Here is a 22,003-nt window from a genome sequence, read left to right on the forward strand (position 1 = left end):
AAAAAGGAAGACAAGGAAGAAATAGGACAATGGAAGCAGACAGAAGCATAATCGAGAAAGTGAGGAAGACATTCGAAGATTAGGTCTTTGAAGATCAAAGTTCCTGCCAATGTGGGCCAACAAGGTTCACAGTCAGAACAGTATACAGCCTGGGGTGGTAGGTAACATCTGATCCCAGCACTCAGGAGCAGAGGCCAGGCAAGGCTAGCTACATAGTGTGACCCTGTCACACCAAAAAAAACAAAAAACTGCAGAACAGATGAATGGATTTGCACGGCGTCCCAATGTTCTGTTCCATGACCAAAAGGAATACCTCAGAGAAGCCTGCATTGAGCTACAAGTTATCACTGTCAGCAGCAGCAATATCTTTGGCAATATGAAAATTGCCTGGTCTGCAAACAAGGACTTTGCAGAGCACTGGCTGATAGAATGTTCTTCTGATACACATCTTTCCTGAAGATGTACCGCAAAAAAAGAAAGTTACTTACCCAAGAGAGTAGCGTGGCTGCTCGGGTAGCATGGAGTGTCATCTTGGCGGTCCCAGTCAGTCACTCCAATGAACCTGGAACCCAAGAGAAAAAGCACGCTCAATAAATCAGATTACCTCCCATAACTGAACAGAAGAAAAGTAGTTCCATTTACCAGCTCTGAATATATCAACAAGTCAATAGCACTCAACCCGCTAAAGGTAACATAGAAATTCTGAGACTTCAGAGAAAGCCCGTAGATTACTCTAGAGCTTGTCAAGGACTGACTGCAAAGACTCTTGTACTCAAGCGAATGCTCTTATCACCCAGTAGACGGAAAACACAGCATTCAAAGTTGGTCTGCAGCCCTGTTCTTTGGGACATGGTGCCCTTCAACAAGGAACAAGCCTGGTTTTCTAAAGTGACCAGGGTCTAAACACTAATTTTATGGGACCATGGTCATATGACATTAGACAAATAACAATCTCTTTTCGTCTGCTTCTTCATCTGCAAAATGCATCCACATAAGCCTCCTTGCTCTCCTGTAGTAATGCAAACAGCACAGTGCTTCTGACAGGTAGTCAATCATAAATGATTTCTGTTTTAAAATAAAAGCCGGTTTCTTGTTCGGTTTTACAACCAAATCCTTAGACTTGAAGATCTGCTTGTCTCTGCCTTCCCAGCACTGGGACAAGAGAGAAAACCACAGCACTTAGCTTTCAGGTGGGTACTGGAGATATGAACTCAGGTTCATGACTGGGCAGCAGAACTTTACCCGCTGAGCTATCTCCCCAGCATGGTCCAAGATTAGGCATTTATGCCAGTATTCCCTTTTTCCCTGGGAATCTGCCATTTGTCTGCTAACAGACCCATGGGATCACAGACGTGGGTAAATATTTCCCAGCACTTTGAATCAGCCCCCAAGACCCCCACAATCTCTGAGAGCACAACTGTCCTCTTCCACCTCCTGCACAACTGTCACTACTCTAGGAGGATCAACAAGAAAAGAAAGGCCTTTCACCTATACAGTTCTATAAATATTAGCATCTCTATGATACAATGTCAGTTAGACTCAAAAGCTGCTAAGTGCTTTCTGAATGCAAAGTACTAGGTATAAAGATTGATTCAATTTTTGTCAATAAGTCAAATAATGAAGAAGAGATTCACTATCTGGTCCACTTCCCATCACCCCTTGGAACCGCCTATCCAAATGTTCTGTACTCATCAACCAACCAAAACAGGTGTTTTCTTAGTCCCTACTTGTTTTTCCTGTCCTGGAAGCAACATGGGAAACAGAAGACAATGACATCATCACTGCCTTTGAGGGGTTTTAGGAGGGTGAGGAGTAAAATTAAACATACCAGAATCACAAACAGAAGAAAATAATTAAGTATTAACTATAAGTGAATGTTAATTATAACTACTTCTGAGCCTGCAAAACCTAGCATTTAATATCTAATCTATCACCTGTCATATCAGTGTCAGACTGAGAAATGAGTTAAATTACCTGGTCTTTGGTGGGCGAGTACATTCTCTCAGAAGGGCAGACATGCTAAGGGGCCCATGTATTTCTCAGTCCTAAATGATTTCTCTCAAGTATAGCCTGTCTGTGAGCACTGACTGTCCAGCCCTTGGGACCAAGGAAGACAATCTCAACCAGTGTAATGAAATTGGGCTTTCTGGAGGTAGCCGCCACCACCGCTTGAGAGGCCAGGCTCAGCCTACAGGATGAAGGGAGCAGCATCAACTGCTCGCCAGGGTGCTGGTCAGGGTTACAGCTTAGTGTGAAGTGCTTACCTAACCTGTGCAAGGTCCTAGGTCCAGTTACCAGCACTGGGGAGAGTCTGTGATCTTGAGTAATAAGGTAAATGTAGCTGAGGCCTCTCCACAAATCCTCACCACTCAGAAACTTTATGTGCAACTCCCCCTGAAACCTGAGGCAGGCCCCGCCCAGAAGACTGGGTGATGGGGATGGAAAAACAGATCCCTACAACTGTAGCCTCCTGTGAACCATTTCACAGAAAGACCTGAGACCCACCCCGACTCAATCTGACTGTGCATGGACACACGCACTCAAGAATAAAAACAACAAAATCCCAGATGGTAGGCCAGGACCCTGAATTTCAGAGTTCCTAAATACCTGATTCTTTGAAAATGAAATGTACCCATAATCCAAAACTGGGGCTTCCCAAAGCTGATAAAGCACCCTCTCTTTTCCTCATTCCAAGAAAGAGAAAGCAGTGACCTGCTAACGTCCTTTGTCCTCTTTACACGTCCCGAATTTCCATAACATAGTTCCCTATATCAGGACCACACTTACAAGAAATCCCATTTCCAAAAAGGATGCATCAGGACAAGGAGAGCGACAATAAAGGGATTTGCTGCCACCTGGCCTGTGCTCTCTGGATCTCTGGTAAAGACTAGCAGATGGCTTCCTACAAGGGCTGAGGCTAATGTAAACCACCTGCTAGATGCAAGGACCAGAAGAGAGGGTCAGGTTGCTGAGTTCTGGGGATCTCTTGGGGCGGTGGGGGGGGGACGACACTGACAAAACTAGCTTTCGGAGAAACCAAGTGACATCCAGAGGGTCTGAGAGGCAGAACTCCTCCCATGCTCATGCTTCACCCCCAGTCTAAGCTCCAGCTCCCCCTTAGTAGCTGTCTGCCTGAATACCACCACCTTAGCTCAAGATAACACCACAGGGAACTTTGATCCAGACAGCTGCTAACCTGTTCCAACTCTCAATTTATAGGCCCCTGCCAATAATGAATCCTCATTCTTTACTGCTCCTAATCCCAGAATTTCAGAGCCACAGAGGCTTCCACCTCAAGGAATCATCCCTCAAACCTTACCCCAGCCCCAACTCAAAGGTTCCCAAGGCACAGAGAAAATGGCTATTCCATCTGTATGCCCAAGCTCGGGGGGCAAAACTTACCACCACTTACTCTGGGAGCCACCCTGTCCGTAACTGAAACCCTCTCTAAAAGACATACCTCTCCTCCAGCTGAGCAACATCTGCACTCACCCAACACTGATGTTGGGAGCTCCTCTGGGAGGAATCCATCAAGAGACTCAGGCAAACAACCATTTGGACCTTACCTGGTACATTACACTAGAGAGCCCTGGTAAAGGACAAGCTACCTTGATAAAACGTTAATTCAACAAACAAGGGAGGCTGAGACAGGAGGACTGCTTGAACCCCGTCTAAAACAAATAAGCCAGGTGCTGTGGTCCACGCCTTCAATCCTAGCTCTTAGGAAGCATAGGCCGGCACATCTTTGTGAGTTCAAGATCAGCCTGGTCCACACTACCAAGTTCTAGGTCAGTCAGTCAGGGTGACATAGTGAAATACTGCCAAAAATAAAAATAAAAAAATAAAAAAGCAGGCTAGAGAAATGGCTCAGCAGTTAACAGTGTTAGCTGTTCTTCCAGAGGACCCAGGTTCAATTCCCACACCCAGCACCACAGAGAGCTCACAACTGTCTGTAACTCCAGTTCCAGGGGACCAAACATCGTGCAGGCAAAACACCAACACAAACACACACACACACACACACACAAAAAAAAAAAAAAAGCCAACAATTACTCTATGAGGTGTAAATCTCTTCTACTCTGGGGAAGAGCTGAGTGGACCAAATCTAAACAGTCTCTCTGCATTTCTGAAATTAGAAGCAAATGAGTTTGCCTGATGAATTCTCTACTCATTCTAAGGGACTCACTTTGAGCTCAGGCCTCTTCCTCTTCACAGACCACCCTCTTTGTAATCTATATTTTGGCTAAGAGTCCTGAAGCTCTGGAAGGAATGAAGAGATGAGACTTCTGGGGAAATCTACATTCCTTGTTTCTTCAAAGGTTGCTTATGAGTTGTTCTTGATGACTCACACCTCCAGAGCACTCAGAGAGGCTGAGGCAGGAGGATGGCTGAGTTCTAGGGCAGGCAAGGACACATAGTAGTAAATTCCTGTCTCAAAAGGAGGAGAGGGGCAATGCCTGAAGAGTTAACGACCTAAAAGCCTCAGGTGCACCGAGAAACTCCCAAGCAAACGTAACAATAAAGTTCAACACCAATCGCCTTGAGTATTTACGACTTTGAGACCGCGGGAGTAAAGATCTGCAGATGGAATCTCCCACCCAAAAAAGTTCCCTTGTCTGCCCTAGAAAGCCAAAGTCCCCGCAACTCGCGAGAGGCTGCTGCCCTTCGTTGTTCTGATTAAAGGACAGCCTGCTTCTGCAGAGGTAGATCTCTTTATTCACACATCACCTGGGCCCGTCGAGCGCTGACACTACTGACATCTATTCCTCCCATATTCTGCAAGGTCTAGATCTGAGAGATGCCGTCAGAAAGGCTGCGGTCATGAACTGTAACTGCGGCCTAGCAGGCGCGCACACAGCCCTCTGGGGCAGTTCATCAGCACCTACCTCCAACCACTACATTTCCACACTCTGATCCCTGGCAGCTGACAAAACGTCCAAGTTTTCATTGTCCAACACTGCAAACGCACCTACGACCACACAAGGAAATTGGGAAGCCCTCTACTGACCGCCTCTAGGGCAGGCGCACACACTACTCTTTCCAAACAAAAACACGCTGACATCTGTGAGGGAAAAGAAAGGCGCCAACTCCCGGATGTTGGCACGCTCAGCTGCCAGCGCCTGTTTCTCAGTGTGTTTACTTGCTCTTCCTTTCCTCTTCCTCCCCTCTAAGGATGGCGCAGGAAAGGGAGCTGAGAGGGATGAACACCCCACCCCCTCATCCATTTTTGAACAACAAAAAGAGAGAGAAAGAGGGAGGAAAAAGTCTTAGTGCTGGGGACCTTACCGGACTCCTAAAGCCAAACGTATCTACGGGTTTTAATCCGCCATTAGCATTTAAATCTTGAAAGGACAGGAGTAAATGGGGAGGGGGGCAATGGAAAGTAACCCCACACACAAAAGAAAAGTTGTTGGGTTTCTTCTCAGTAGGCCAGGCAGAAGCAATCTTCCTGGCTGACAGCCAGAAGTGCGTCACAGTCAGGAGTCTGCTTTCTTTAAAGGAACAGCGTGCTTCCGTGCGGTCTGGGAGCGACAGCGAAGCCAAGAGCTCTGGGGGAGGGGGGCACGCCTGCCAGTCCCCTAAAAACAGAGCAGAACGCGTGGGGGCAGGGCGCGCTCCAGCAGGGACCTTTGCTGAAGAGACAGCGCGCGCAGCAAGGGCCGGCCGGCTGTGGCGTAAACACACAAAGCGCACCCGCCGCGGCCGGCCTCACCAACCTGAGATGGCCGGGACACTCCCCCTTCGCTGCTTTCCAGCAGGGCTTAAGGTAGCAGTGGCGGCCTGTCCACCTCTGAGACAGGCCCTGTCGGGCAGGCCCAGAGCCGCCGAACCTAAGGCCAGCCCCTGGCGGGAAACGCGCCCTGCGCAGAAGCCGAGCGCCGGGAGCCGCACAGCGCAGCGCAGGCCTTTAACAGGGGCAGCTTCCTGCGGCGCCTGCGGCAGGGGGCGTGTCTGCAGCGCACAGCCGCCAGCCCGCCCGCCCGCTCCGCAGCACACAAAGCGCAGGCCTCCTTCCTCCGCCTTGCCTGCCCGGAGACTTGGCCACCCAGCCCATTCCCTGCGAGAAATCTCGTCAACCCGTACCTTCTACGTAGCAAGGCCAGGATGTCATACTGTGCCCGCTCCTCCCACTCAGCCACCCAAACAAGCAACAAGACAGATTCTGGCTGCTGCGGAACGCAGGCCTGCGCTGTCCTGTCCTGGCGGCTGCGCTATTGTTGACTGGAATAGCCGCCAGAATCCCAATAGAGCTGCCAGAACCTAATCCCCTGTTCCTCTGGGCATTTATGGGGAGGGGCTGAGGGGCCAAGGTACAGTTCTGAGTATGGCAGGCACTGGCTGGAGCCCTCAACAGACACAGGCAGAGGGGTTCATCCCCCAATCTGCTGCAACTACATGATTAAAAGAAAAAATGTCTGACTCAGACAAAACCACGACGGCGCTTTCACCCACTGGACAGCCAAAACTGCCGGGGAAGCCTACCAGATAGTTAAACGGAATCCCCTCATTTTACAACTAGAAACATTTATTGAACTATGTGCAAAGAAATTGCTTTTAAGGATTGTTGAGAATACCCATGCAAGAATGATACCCAACATCTGAGGTAGGGTTATAATTCCAGAGGCCAGAAATGACTACAACTTTTGCTCAAAGACGGTACATGCTAACTCACATAAAAGATGCGAAAAAAACTAACCAGTTTAGAGTAAGATTAGAAACTGAAGTGATATTTTAATCTGGATGTCAAAGCACCAAAGCAAATTTTTCCTCTGGGGAAAGGGAGAAGGCATAAAGGTGTGGTAGCAGTGAAGGAACAGATACCAAGGGTGAGGTGGGGTCAGAATGGAAAATCCTCCACTTCACAGAATCACACAAAGGACTTCGAGTGATTTTAACAAAGAGCTATGGTGTGAGCCAGATTACCCAGAAACGGTTCTTTAGCAGTGCTGGGAGTTAGAAAGCTACCCCAGTAAGTAAGAAAGGTACTGAGGACACAGATGGTAGAGTAAAACAGAATAATGAAAAGGGGAATAAGAAGGATTGAAGAGAGAGAGGCTGACAGAAAGCAGGAAGGAGACCCAGACCCACCATGGTGGTGCATGTTTATAATCCCAGCAATACAGAGGGCGAGGCAGAAGGCAAGGGCAAGGCCAGTTTGGTCCACTACTAGAGTTCCGGGCCAGCCAGGGCAACATAGTAAAATGCAAACAAAACAAAACTAGCAGGAGGAACTGTAGTGGGAGAAGAAACAGATGGGGCGCTATGTGAATCAGATGCGAGGGTGACACGAGGCAGACAGCAGCCGTGTTTACTGAGTGCATACTAACAAGCCCAAGCCGTTCTACTGACCTAATGAGCACCACCTCATCAGGCGTCACCACCTCTCTATGAAGCAGGTGGATTACAGCTCATGCAGAGAGACTGTCTCCCACACATCATCATCATCGCTACATAACCCTGACAAGGCGTCTCTGAGCTTCAGATTCCTATGAAGAACAAATCAGAGCCTCCTTGTTGCGGGAGGTCCTTCCGCTCCTCCAGCCAATAGCCGCTGAGATACCAGCCCATTGGGGCGTGGTCTCTCTCCCTTTAAAAAAGCGGCTACTTCCCTCCTCGCTCTCTTACTTCCTGCTTCGCTTCCAGTGACTAGACTCCCTTCCTGATTGTGCAGAGGGCTGTTGTCTGGGACGGTGATCTGTAAGTTTTTTCCCCTTTAAATAAATAACCATTATATTAATCATAATTCCAAACTAGTGTGGGATTGTTTGTGACTTATGCCTTCGCCTTCACCTCCTTTGCTTTAAGGTCCGAATATTGACTCAATAACATCAGTAAGATTGCTCACACACGGACTTTGAGCACAGAGGTGCTCAAGGATGCTTCACATAGGCTGGTTCCTGTCACCACAGTGTCCTGGCAGATGTCACCAGTGTGGAAGAAGTTGAAGATGTTCCTCCTGCAACAGGAGATGGTGCCTTTTCCCCAACAGTCCACCTCTTGACTTTTACCTTATAAGGGACACCTCAAGTCTCAATCTGCCCAAGAGTCTACAGTTAAGAGTACTAGACTATTGGGAACAATATCACTTGGGAACTTCCTATACAATGTTTTTATGTTTGGAATTTTTTTTTTAATTTTTCAAGACAGAGTTTGTCTGTGTAGCTCTGGTTGTCCTGGAACTTGCTCTGTAGACCAGGTTGGCCTCTAACTCAAAAGATCTGCCTGCCTCTGCCTCAAGTGCTAGGATTAAAGGTGTGCACCACCAAAGCCCGGCTGGATTTATTTTTAAGAGCCAAGTACAAGAAGGCAAGATGGCTCAGAATGTATGCCTGACCTGAGGTGAAGTCCTGGAACCTACATGGTAGAAGAAAACTGACTCCCAAGGGCTGTTCTGTGACACACACAAACACACGTTTTTAAAATACTTAAAACACTGTAATAACCATGCACACAGATCAAAAAAAATCTTAGATGTATTTGTACATAAGTCCTATGTTCCATCTAGAAGGCCAACTCCCTCTTAATGATCAGCCATAGTCTCTAGCTTACACGGCTCATTAAATCTGTTCCACTGAACTACATGTGTATGGCAACCTTCCAACACAACCTCTAGCAGCCAAGAGAATGTCTGTACCTGGTAGAGGAGATGAGGTGGGTCAGATATATACCTACTACTGCAGAGACATTGCTTTCCCCAGGCCTTCCTCACCATCCCTTTGTGCTCTGTACTTAGCAACTGCTATTGGTAGAAAAGAAGGTGCATAATCAAAGGACTATCACAAATACAAATTCTTACATTTCAGAGACAAGAAAGTGACAAAAAATAACTTAAAAGACTGGCATAATCAACACTCCAGAAATCGTAAGGGGTAAAATAAAAGGCCTGCTAAAACCCCTCCCTATCTCTGCAGTCCTATTTGGAACTGTCAGTCCTGAAACCTCACACCTAAGACAGAACTGATACTGTATCTTCCATCTTGCTCCCGCTCTAAACGTAAGGTGACTGGTTCTAGGTGGCCAGCCTTAGAAGGTTTGAAATTTCCTCTGGAGTTTCTATACCAAGTCCTTAAACTTTTTTTATTCATTATTTCTTTTATTTCTCTTTATTATTATTATTATTTGCTTTTTCTGTGGTCACTATCATTGGCAAAATCCTTTCTCCACCTTTCCTGGACTTGGGGCTCCTGGCTTTAAGTTTCCACTCAGGCTGAAGGTGCCAAAGCTGCTTGAGATGTGAGATGTGGCCTTGAACTCTGTCTGGGAACACAGTGAGAAGGAGGCAGAAGAAATCATTCTTGGTTTTAAAAAATTAAAAAAAAACAAAACAAATCTCCACAATCTATAGGTCATTCTTTACTCCATCAGTGATCAAACTGCCCAGAAAAAAAATTGGAGGGAAGAGAAACAGGCTAGTGGGCACTGGGCCATCTCCTAGGGTAAGTGAGGAGAGTCGGCACCCCAAGGCTTCTTCCAGCCATGGGAGCTATGTAGGGGAAGGAAGGAGTGGGCTTTAAAAAAAAAGTAAAAGAAATAAAAAGAAAAGATAGAGAGCTCAGTGCCTTGAGAAAGACACTGTTCCAACTCCAGGGCCACCTGCAGCCCCTACCCAGGCCAGCTCCCACCAGCACCTCCTCATCCAGTAGGTGAATAATTAAAAAAAAAAAAAAAATATATATATATATATATATATATATATATATATATATATATATATATATCAAAACAAGGCCCTAAATAAAACAAAACCAAAAGGAAAAGACCTGGAGGAATGGAGGAAGAAGGAGAGAGGAGGAGGGCAGAAAGAAGACAGCCACTGCCTGCTTGGCGCTAGCTTGTCACATGGTGTTTGGTGGATGGCTGCCCATACACCCTGTAGAGATCCTGGTGGCCAGGTTGCTGGGAAGCATTGAGCCAGGCCAGGAAGGAAGTCCTTAAACTTTTAGACCAAATAACTTTTGGGCTAGTTTAACAAGCTTATCCACTACTCTCTCTTCTCTAGTACAGAACAAAATTACCTTAGCTCCTTCCAGCCAAGAAAGATCACTTGGCTCTGGCCTGGTTCTCCCAGCCACTCACTAACCACCACCACCACCCCCCACAACAAAAAAAAAGAGGAAGGATAGAAATACTGAAAACATGTAAAGGAAGAAAAGGGATGGGGAGGAGTTGGCAAATACAATGTGTGTTCTGACAGAATCAGGTGTTCTAAATGGTCTGGTAATATTCCATCTTCCAGTGCAGACAGGAGGCTACAGCATTTCGGTATTCATTTTCTTATTCTTGTTTAGAATGTCAATGTAAGTTTTACAGTTTAAACAAGTGACAGGAAGAGACTGTTATAACTCAGTGGTTGAACACTGCCTAGCGTATATGAAGCTTTTGGTTTGATCCTCAGCAATGAAAAAAAAAATTAAAGACACAAAGAAAGTAATTCCCCTAAGAAAGCCTAAAACTGGGGTGATTCTAACATCAGGCATTCAATATAGTGGCATCTCAACTGTATTTTATAAATAAAGACTGACTGAAGATCTGAGAGTGAAACAGTACCGCTAATCAGCCTTACAGACCAGGTCATGGTAACACCGCCTTTAATCACACTGGCCACATTAGTTGCCATAGAAACTGGGTGGTGCTCACTTCTAACCCCAGCCCTGGAAAGGACTATAAAATGGGAGGGAACAGCTCTCAATCATGCAGTCTGATTCTGAGATTCCTGGAGGAAGGATCACCATTTTTTTTAAAGATTTATTTATTTATTATGTATACAACATTCCTTCCATGTATGCTCGTATGCCAGAAGAGGGCACCAGATCTCATTGTAGATGGCTGTGAGCCACCATGTGGTTGCTGGGACTTGAACTCAGGACCTTTGGAAGGGCAGTCAGTGCTTTTAACCTCTAAGCTATCTCTTCAACCCAAGGATCACCATTTTTGGACTGAGGATGAGGTAAGAGCTTCAGGTTGAACCCCAATATCTGAACCTGAGCTTTTACTAATCATGCTTCAATTCAAGGCCTTTATAACCTGGCTCCAGTTTTACCTCCTAGTCAGTTAGGCCTTTATAGGTTACAGACTTTTCTGAAAATGGGAAGGGCTGTCTTACAAGAGCGGCTCTAGGGATAGACACAACTGGTCTCTAGATCCAAAGTGTTGGCTCCAACACTTACTAGCTAGGTGACCTTATGCAAGTTATTTAATCCTTCTAATTCTCAGATTCATTTTTCTCTAAAATAGAGGTACTCATAGTATCTACCTCGTTGAGTTAATGTGAGGATTTCATACAGTGCCTGGTACTATGAATTACAGTAACAGCAAAAACAACAATGACGGTCTCGTATTTACTATGCCCAGATATCAAGTGGCAGAGTAAAGACCAGAAGACACTGCATATGGTTGTCTGAAGTTCAGGACTTGGGTGACTTGTTTACATGAGCTAGTCTTTCAAGTAGGGCACTGGCTACCATGCCCCCATTGCTCTAGAGAAGACAGTCATGAATAAATAAAAGTTAGTATATTCTTGCCAGGCAGTGGTGATGCTCACCTCTAATCCCAGCACTCAGGAGGCAGAGGCAAATGGATCTCTGTGAGTTCGAAGCCAGCCTGGTCTACAAAGCTAGTTCCAGGACAGTCAGAACTGATGCATAAAGAGACCCTGTCTGGGGGATGGGGGAGAAGAGCTAGTACATTCTCATAGCTCATAGGAACCTTGTACAATCTTCTCATAATCATCTCTTTAAATCAAAACGATCACAGAGCTTTAAAAGTAGTAACTGAAGTGCTGGAGAGATGGCTTGTTGGTTAACACCACTGACTGCTCTTCTAGAGGACCTAGGTTCAGTTCCCAGCACCCACATAGCAGCAGTTCACACTATAGAACTCCAGTTCTGCCGGGCAGTGGTGGCGCACGCCTTTAATCCCAGCACTTGGGAGGCAGAGGCAGGCGGATCTCTGTGAGTTCGAGACCAGCCTGGTCTACAGAGCTAGTTCCAGGACAGGCTCCAAAACCACAGAGAAACCCTGTCTCGAAAAACCAAAAAACCAAAAAAAAAAAAAAAAAAACCAAAAAAAAAAAAAAAGAACTCCAGTTCTGGGGAAATTGATGCCCTCTTCTGGCATCTACAGGTACCAGGCAGACACAATACACAAACATATATGCAGGCAAAATTACCTATACACAGAGGTTAAGAGCATTGCCTGCTCTTCCAAAGGTCCTGAGTTCAATTCCCAGCAACCACATGGTGACTCACAACCATCTGTAATGGGGTCTGGTGCCCTCTTCTGGCCTGCAGACATACACACAGACAGAATATTGTATACATAATAAATAAATAAATAAATATTTAAAAAAATAAAAATTACCTATACACATAAAATAAATGTTCGTTTTTTGGGTTGTTTTTTGGGTTTTTTTTGTTTTTTTTTTTCAGTAATCACAGTCAGGTATAGTGGCACACACTCCTTTAATCCCAGCACTCAGTATGCAGAGACAGGCATCTTTTTGACTTCAAGGCCATCTTGGTCTATATGGAGAGTTCCTTCCAGGCCATACAGAGATATATAATGAGACTCTGTCTCAAAAACAAAACAAACAAAAACACAAGTATTTTGTGTTTCTGATTGAGAATGCTAGAACTTTATAGACATTAAAATAGCAAAATTCAGCCGAGAATAGTGGCACACTCCTTTAATCCCTGCACTCAGGAGGGAGAGGTCATGAATCTCTGTGAGTTTGAAGCTAGCCTGATCTACATAGTGAGTTCTAGGACAACCAGGGCTACACAGTGAAACCCTGTCTTGAAAACAAACAAAAAAATAGCAAAACATATCAGAAGCAACAAGCACTGAAGAAAAGCCTTCCACTAGAGAACTGCTGGCGGTGCCTCAGCATGGGAAGGGGAGACTGAGAGGAAAGGCAGCCAAGCAGCTGGCTGCAGGGTGGACTGTTTCAGAGGCCCGACTCCGGCTCATCCACCAGCACCCTGCTCTCCCTCTCCAGACGGCCGTGGCTGGTTAATAAGTCACTGCAGGGAAGGCTGAAGCCTCCTGGGAGAAGAAGCACAGGACAAAGTGACACCCAGAGAGGACTAATCAGCAGGTCCAAGAGGTCAGACTCAGTTCTCCCCCACAGCCTTTCTACAAAACTCCAGGAACCTATTCACCCTGTTTCAGCACCCACCACAGAGTAGTAAAATGCTGTGTTTCCCTACAGGCAATATAGCTGGTACAGTATAGTATATTTGCTTATAAACACAGAATTATGAAAAAAGGGCAAAAGAAGACAATCAGCAGGAATTTGACTGTAACTCCCAGACACAGCCTCCAGTCCATAGCGGCAGAAAGTATGCTATCTTTGATGTTGCAAGTTCCTGGAGGTAAGTGCTGGACTTCCTATGTTGCTTCCCTCACTTAGGTCTCTGTAACAAAGGGATTAGACTAGAACCTATCTAAAATACTCTTCCAGGGCTGGAGAGATGGCTCAGCAGTTAAGAGTCCTAAGTTCAATTCCCAGCAACCACATGGTGGCTCACAACCATCTGTAATGAGATCTGGTGCCCTCTTCTGGCCTGCAGGCATACATGCAGTCAGAATACTGAGAATACTGTACACATAATAAATCTTAAAAAAAAAGGAAAAAAAAGGAAACTTTTTAAAAAAAAAATAAAAAATAAAATAAAATACTCTTCCATTCCCCCAAATTCCCATGATTCAATTAGAAGGATAACATACCATCAACCACCAATCTTGCCAGAGAACTAGTTTTCTAAGAATCAAAGTATCATTGGTTAGAGATTTTTTTTTTTTTTTTTTTTTTTTTTTACAAATAACTCTCCCAGAAACAGGCACTGCTATTTGTCACCATGTTGGATCCCATGCCTACAAGGGTTGCTATGTACAGGCAGGTTCCATCAATCCTGATACGAAGTGGTCCCTGGAAACAAGGAGCACCAATTTAGCTGGGCACATATAGGTGCCTGAACTATATGTGAGGCTTGAAAAGACTTCAAAAACTTAAGCAAGACTATTCTCACATCTCAGTTAATCCCTTGCAAAAGAACCCTACCATTCCAATCTTATACACTAGGAACTTGATATTTAGTAGGGAAATCCTTGTCCTTCAAGAATAGCAGTCAAAGTTACAGAGCCAGGACTTAAACTCGAGTTGTCTAAGAGATGCTTTCCACATCTCAAGTCCAGCCTGAGTCTTTCAGATCAGTATAGGCTTCTATGTATTCTACAGCATCTCGGCATTCCCCGTTTATGTTTCTACCACATGAAACATGCTCACAAAGATGGCAGTGAATATGTCATTTTCCCCATCCTTAAAGGTTTTAAATAAACTGGCTGTGTAGGCCCAGCATTTAGGAGGCAGAGGCTGATGGATCTCTGTGAGTTCATGGCCAGCCTGGTCTGCATAGTCAGTTTCTGGCCAGCCAGAATTACACAGTAAGACCTTGTCTCAAAAAAAAATAAATAAAAAATAAAAGGTGGGGGGGCTGAACAGATAGCTCAGTGGTTAAGAGCTCTTCCAGAGGACCCAGGTTCAATTCCCAGAACCAACAATGGCAGCTTACACCTGTCTGTAACTCCTGTTCCAGAGGATCTGACATACATGAAGGCAAAATACCAATGTACACTAAATAAATGAATAAATGTCAAATAATTAACCTGTAAGAGAAGAAAATTATAAAACTTTATACAAGCAGTTTCCACAATAACTGAAATTTCCCCTTTTAGTTAGAGCTAAGCCTTTTTGTTTAGACAGAATTCCTTCAAAATATATGTTGCTTAGACTGAAGAGATAGCTCAGTCATTAAAAGCTAGCCTCACAACCAAAACGACAAAGTTATATGTTGCTTTTTTTTTTTAGGACAATACAAGAAATGTAACCAGGGATATTAAACTATAAACATGAAAGAAACAATTCTATTTACTGTGATAGAGATTTTAAAAATACCATGAAATAAAAAACGCATCTGAGTCGGATATGGTGGTACACACCTTTAATCCCAGCACTTGCGAGGCAGAGGCAGGTGGAGCCTGGTCTACAGGGTAAGTTCCAGGACAGAGGAAGGAGGGAAGGGAGGGAGGGAGGAAGGGAGGGAGGGAGAGAGAGAGGGAGAGAAGGAGCAAGCAAGCACACCTGTAGACATATCTGAGGTCAAAGGACACAGGCGTCAAGGAGGCTGTAAGGAGTGGGAAAGCAATGGCCAGGTAACAGGTTAGAAGGCCAAGAGGAGGGAGGTGTAAAAGCCTCCTGGAAGAACGCATACTAAGGGGGCTTTTAATTATTTTATTTTTATATTTTTTACTTTAAGGGAACAAGGTGCATGGAAATCAGCGCGCAACTTTCAGTAAGTCAGTTCTCTCCTACTCTACATAAGGTCTTGGGGATCAAACCCAAGACCTCAGGCTTGATGGCAAGCACTGGTGGTGGTTTAAATAACAATGCCCCTATAGGTCATCAGGGAGTGGCACTATTTGAGAAAGATTATAAGGTGGGGGCTTTGCTGGAGAAAGTGTATCACTGGCTGGAGGTGGGCTGGAGATTTCAAAGCACATAAGCAATCCAGTATGCTCATTCATATTCTCTTTCTCTCTTTCTCTCTCTCTCTCTCTCTCTCTCTCTCTCTCTCTCTCTCTCTCTCTCTCTCTCTCTCTCTCTCTCCCCCTTCCCCCTCCCCCCCCTTATCTGCAGATCAAGATGTAACTTTTAGCTACTCTCCAGCATGTGTACCACCATGCTCCCACCATGATAATACAATAACCTCAGAAACAGTAAGCAAACCCCAAAATAAATGCCTCCTTTTCTAATAGTTGCCTTAGTCATGATGTATCTTCACAGCACTAGAACAGTGACTATGACACCCTTTACCCACACAGCTATTTGGCCAGTTCCTACACAGGCTTCTGAAAAGGGACTGACACAATGGTGAGCCAGAAGCTGAACAAGTAGAGACTAGACTGTGCAACAGGATACAGAGCTTTCTGTGTAGCCAAGGCTGACCTTGAATTCCTAATCCCCTGCCTCAGCCTCTTCAGTGCTAGAATTTCAGATGTACACCACCATGACTGACTGAGGTATTTCTCTAGTGCTCTTTGCATGTAGAGTTGTGCAAGGGTGGGAACTAAAAGTCCTCTAAGATTCTTGTACCGATTAAGATTTCAGAACGGGAGAACAGAAGACGCTGGTTTGGGGTAAGAGTGGGAGACTAAGTAAGTCAGGATGGGCTGAACTGATAGGGAGTTTCAACTAGAACTAGCTTCGAAGCTGTATAAGTAAAAGTATTAACCAACCAAAACAGCTAAAGAAACAGCTGTGCACACTACATTTCGTAAGACAAGGTAAGTCCAATCAGATCACTTAAGGAACTGAGAGACAATCATCCCTGCAGGTGATGAGAGATAATCAAGGTTTTTAGAACCATGGGGGGCTCCATGATTAAAGATATTTTAGGGTCCTAACTATATAAAATGGAAAAGAAACAGAGGGCATAATTCTGGGTCTGGTGGTGCATGCTTATAATCTTAGTACTAAGGAGACTAAGAAAAGTGGATTGCTTACAGTTTGAGGCTAGCCTGGGTTACACAGTGAGTTTTAGGCCGGCTTGGACTACAGAGTGAGATCCTGTCTCAAACAAAAGAAAGAAAAGGAAAAAAAAAAAAAGGCGTCAACAGCTTTGAACATAAACTCTAGAATTAAAGTAGCCTAAATCAAGTTGTAGCCATAAAACTTACTAGTTATGCAACTATGGACAAATGATTTAGCCTGCTGTGCTCTCATTTTCCCCATCTATAAATGCAAATAATAGTTCTTTCTTGTGCTTTAAGGAGTTAACAAGATAGTAATGTGAAATGCCTAACACAACTCTCAGTGCAGAGATAAATGCTATCTGCTAGTAAGAGGCTGGAGGTTCATTAGTGGAAAATGAATGTGTCTATACTCTATAAGGTATTTAGAAAAATTAGCCTCTTCATTTGTCATGAAAATTATTTCAATACTATAATATTGCAATTCTTTATTTGAAAGAAATGCCATAAAACATTTGAATGATGAGCCATAAACCTTCAGTTGAATTTACTTTCACTTTTTAGCATGTTAAATACACATTTAATTTTAAATTCGTCAGTTAATGGCTTTTTTATAAAGTCAAGCACTATCACAAGGTAGGCTGTAAGTGTGTTGTTACCTGCAGTGTAAGTATAGCACACTGCTGAATTCTCTTAAGGTGCATAGTAAATGTATAGATAGTCACAGGAGGTTTTGTAATGTATACATTATTTTAAAAAAAATTATTTTTATTTTATGTATGTCAGTGTTTTGCCTGCATGTATGTCTGTATAAGGGTATTCAATCCCCTGGAACTGGAGCTACAGACAGTTGTGAGCTGCCATGTGGGTGCTGGGACTTGAACCTGGGTCCTCTGAAGAGTCAGTGCTCTTGACCACTGAGCCATCTCTCCAACCCTGTAATGTATACATTTCTAATCTATTATTCCTAACCTGTTTGCAGAGAGAAAAGAATTTTTCTAATGCTCTGTAAAATTATGTTAACTTCAACAAGTAGGTATTCTAAATAAACTTTCTAAAAGCAAAAAAAGACTTCCTTAATAACAAAAGGTTTCAAACTATTTTTTGAGCCCGTCCATTTACATCTTGCCATTATTCCCTAAATAACATAGTATTATAATTATTTACATAGCATTCACATTATGCTGAGCATTGCAGGCCATCTAGAGATGATTTAAAGTGTCTAGAACAATATGCACAATTATATACAAATATACTTGGCCAGTCACATTACAATGTTTTGTTGTTGTTCTTTCATTCGTTTTTAGTTTTCAAAATAGAGTTTTTCTGTGTAGCTTTGGCTGTCCTGGAATTCCTTCTATAGACCAGGTTGGCCTCAAACTCACAGAGATCCACCTGCCTCTGCCTCTGGAGTACTGGGATTAAAGGCGTGCGCCACCACTGACCAGCTTTTTCTTTTTTTTAAATTAAACGAAGTAATTTTTCTTTGTTTTTAAAGATTTATTTATTTATTACGTAGTGTTCTGCCTGCATGTATCCCTGCAGGCCAGAAGAGGGCACCAGATCTCATTACAGATGGTTGTGAGCACACGTGGTTGCTGGGAGTTGAACTCAGGACGTTTGGAAGAGCAGGCAAAGCTCTTAACCACTGAGCCATCTCTCCAGCCCCAAATGAAATAATTTTTAAGTAACTTGCAGAGGAAACATTTTTTCCCTAGGAAGATACAGGTATTTTTTTAAAATTCCATATATCAAGCTATATTTTAAAAGTGCCAGGCATGGTGGCACACTGTAATCCCAGCACTTGGGAGGTTGAAACGAGTGAGATCGAGATCTTATTTGAGGCCAGCCTTGGCCACTAGAAAATTAGAGTTCAAGAATATTCAGAGTTGCCGGGCAGTGGTGGCGCACGCCTTTAATCCCAGCACTCAGGAGGCAGAGACAGGCAAATCTCTATGAGTTCGAGGCCAGCCTGGTCTACAAGAGCTAGTTCCAGCCGGGCGGTGGTGGCGCACGCCTTTAATCCCAGCACTCGGGAGGCAGAGGCAGGCGGATCTCTGTGAGTTCGAGACCAGCCTGGTCTACAAGAGCTAGTTCCAGGACAGGCTCCAAAACCACAGAGAAACCCTGTCTCGAAAAACCAAAAAAAAAAAAAAAAAAGAGCTAGTTCCAGGACAGGAACCAAAAGCTACAGAGAAACCCTGTCTCGAAAATCCAAAAAAAAAAAAGAGAGAATATTCAGAGTTATATTAGACCCTATTTCAAAAATAAACAAGTAAACAGAAAATGAACAAACAAAAAGTAAATTCCTTTTAAATGAAATCTTTATATAGAACCCAGGATATAGATTCAGATAAAATTAGAAGTTTTGTTTTGTTTTTTGAGATAGGTTTTCTTTGTGTAGCTTTGACTATCCTGGAACTAGCTCTCTGTAGAGCAGGCTGGCCTCAAACTCACAGAGATACGCCTTCCTCCTGAATGCTGGGATTATAGGTGTGCACCCCTTGGGGCTGGAGAGATGGCTAAGTGGTTAAGAGCACTAGCTGCTTGCCCAGAAGACCTGGGTTCAGTTCTCAGCACCCATATGGTAGGTCACAACTGACTGTAATTTAGCCGGGCAGTGGTGGAGCACACCTTTAATCCAGCACCTTGGAGGGAGAGGCAGGTGGATCTCTGTGAGTTCGAGGTCAGCCTGGTCGGCTAGTTCCATGACGGGCTTCAAAGCTACAGAGAAACCCTATCTCGGGGAGAAAAAAAAAAAAAAAAACTCTGTAACGCCAGTTCCAGGGGCTCTAACACCTTAATATCAATGCACATAAATTTAAATAAATCATTTTAAAAAATGGTGTGGAAAAAAATGGTATGGGGGACTGAAAGGAGAGAGAAAAAATTGTGGCCAAGATATAAAAATAAATAATTTTTTTTTAAAAAACGGTGTGCACCACCACCCCAGCTGTAGAAAGTTTAAGTAAAGAGATTTGGAACTTTGAGCCTTTGCTTCAGCCTGGCTCTTACAGCTTTTGTAAACTCTCAGTCCCAAACAGGAAGTGACATATGTCTGAAAAAACTGACAATAAAAAAGAGACAATGTTGAGAATGACTTATGAGAAGTCTTCACACTCAATTATTGAATGAGAAAAGCAGAATTCTAGAAGTACTTTAAATGTCTAGGCTAGTAAACGGATACCAAAGAAACAAGAAAGAAATGCAAGAGTAGCAAATCCTTTCACTGTGGAGAGCATTAGCCCTACCACACAAATACTAATACTGAGATCCTTACTGGAGAGGCTTTAAAATGTTGAGCAAGAATCCAATTATCATAAGATTTATATGTAGAATTAATATTCAAACCCAAATTTAATCCAGGCAGACTGAGAGTTAAGTCTTAGACTTGGGTTGTCTCTTAGTTGAAAGTAATCAAGAGCTTTCCGGCGGTGACGACCTCCCTATGAGAACATGCCTCTCGCAAAGGATCTCCTTCATCTCTCTCCAGAGGAGGAAAAGAGGAAACACAAGAAAAAGCGCCTGGTGCAGAGCCCCAATTCCTACTTTATGGATGTGAAGTGCCCAGGATGCTATAGAATCACCACGGTCTTTAGCCATGCACAGACGGTAGTCCTGTGTGTCGGCTGCTCCACTGTCCTCTGTCAGCCTACAGGTGGGAAAGCAAGACTGACAGAAGGACGCTCCTTCAGGAGGAAGCAGCACTGAAAAGCACCGGATTCGAGATGAGTGGGAACCATCCCAATAAACACATTTTGGATTAAAAAAAAAAAAAATGTAATCAAGAACTAGTGAGAACTATGTTTAGGTCTAACATCATAGGTCTGGGTCCCATTTGAAACAGTGGGAATAATTAAAAGGTCTAAGTCAGGATGATCATGAGACTAGGATACAAGTTTACAATTGAAATTTATTCATCTTCCAAGTCTCTCTCACGCTGGTCAGGGTCTCCCATTCACAAAGTATTTCAAGTGTTGTTCACAGGAGCCTGTAAGGAGTTATTACTATTTTCAGTTAATCAACAAAAGTCAGGCCGGGCGGTGATGCTGCTCGCCTTTAATCCCAGCACTCGGGAGGCAGAGGCAGGCGGATCTCTGTGAGTTCGAGACTAGCCTGGTCTACGGAGCTAGTTCCAGGAATGGCTCCAAAACCACAGAGAAACCCTGTCTCGAAAAAGCAAAAAAAAAAAAAAAATCAACAAAAGTCAGTTGTTCAGAAAAATGAAGCATAGACAAAGCTAAGATGACAACTAAAGCTCAGGTGCACTCAGGTTTATGTCTCAGGACGACACATAACTGACCTGTGTGTAGGGTATTCCCAGTAGGTGAGAATGAACATCAGTGTGAACCCACTTCTCCCCATTCAGAACATCTTTGTGACGTCGGTGAAGCCAATACTAGGGCAAGGGACACGGAAGCAAGTTTAGCTAATGAGGAAAAACCTGACACTGAAAAGTGCAAATACTCTGAATCATTACTACTAAGATACATTCCCAGTCTAGCCTGAAACACACTACATAGCCTGCTTGGCCTCAAACTTACTGTAATCCTCCTGAGATTACAGTAATCAGCCTCGCTCGACTTCTGAAATAATAATAAAAGTGGCCAATATGGTCAGAGAGTGGTGGCACACATCTTTAATCCCAGCACTTTGGAGGCAGAGGCAGGTGGATCTCTGAGTTCAAGGCCAGCCTGGGCTACGAGTGAGCTCCAGGACAGTCAGGGCTGTTACACAGAGAAACCCTGTCTTGAAAACACCACCACCCACAAAACACACACACACACCTACCCCCCACACACAAACAAAGGTGAGAAGCAATAGAGACACCTTCAACGCGTGCACATACAAAATTTTTTTTGTGCTGAATGCAGTGGTACACTTTGTAATCTGAGCTACTTGAGAGGCTGAGGCAGAAGGATTACAAATACAACTTAGTGAGAACCTATAGAAAAATAGAAATAATAATTACAAAAAGAAGGGAGAAGCTGCTGAGAAAGCAGCTCAGCTCTACCAGAGTGCATGTCTATCATGGTCTGGACCTTAATCCCCAAAACCGCTCTCCCAAAATGTCTGATTTATCTCCATATTGGTATATAAGCAATTCCTAATATATTGTTAACACTTTGAGAAAAGTATTCTACTTAGTGTTAGTATTCGGGCATCCATACTAGCCTGCCCTTGGGGTTCTGACAGGCTACGTCCTCAGCTGTAGCCACTAAGAGCGCCTCCTGTGCACATTCACCCTTTTAAAAGGGCCCTGCCCATCTCCCATCTCTTTCTCTGTCTGCCTCTCTCTTCTCTTCTGATGCTCCTGTCCCAGAGGCCGGTCTCCCCCTCCCCTTCCCCCTTCTATGCTCCCTTCCTTCTAATAAAAATCCTCTCCACTGAACTGTTGCGTGGCATCTTTCTCATGCTGGTTTAAATTGCAAGGTTGGTTCCCTGACCAGGAAAGGCTCTCCAGGAGCTTCCT

At 44.2% G+C, this 22,003-nt stretch overlaps 2 protein-coding genes across 7 annotated transcripts in view; one reads left to right on the forward strand and one right to left on the reverse strand.

Annotated features, from left to right (window-relative positions):
* Window positions 1-22,003, reverse strand: part of Numa1 (nuclear mitotic apparatus protein 1) — an 89,686-nt gene that overhangs the window by 39,667 nt on the left and 28,016 nt on the right. For 3 of the 6 annotated variants that reach the window (XM_057777146.1, XM_057777140.1, XM_057777145.1), the window contains exon 2: window positions 489-562. In XM_057777146.1, the coding sequence (XP_057633129.1) occupies window positions 489-530 (42 nt within the window). In that variant the 5' untranslated portion in view covers window positions 531-562. Of the gene's footprint in view, window positions 1-488; window positions 563-4,886; window positions 5,014-5,286; window positions 5,433-5,717; window positions 5,892-22,003 lie in introns of those variants that run through there. The other 3 variants (XM_057777142.1, XM_057777141.1, XM_057777144.1) reach the window with 3 other exon arrangements.
* On the forward strand, window positions 19,987-20,241 carry LOC130879101 (40S ribosomal protein S27-like). Its single transcript, XM_057777147.1, has one exon. The coding sequence runs from the start codon at window positions 19,987-19,989 to the stop codon at window positions 20,239-20,241; it is 255 nt and encodes an 84-aa protein (XP_057633130.1).

This window comes from Chionomys nivalis, chromosome 8 (assembly GCF_950005125.1).
Source record: "Chionomys nivalis chromosome 8, mChiNiv1.1, whole genome shotgun sequence".
NCBI classification, from domain to species: Eukaryota; Metazoa; Chordata; class Mammalia; order Rodentia; family Cricetidae; genus Chionomys; species Chionomys nivalis.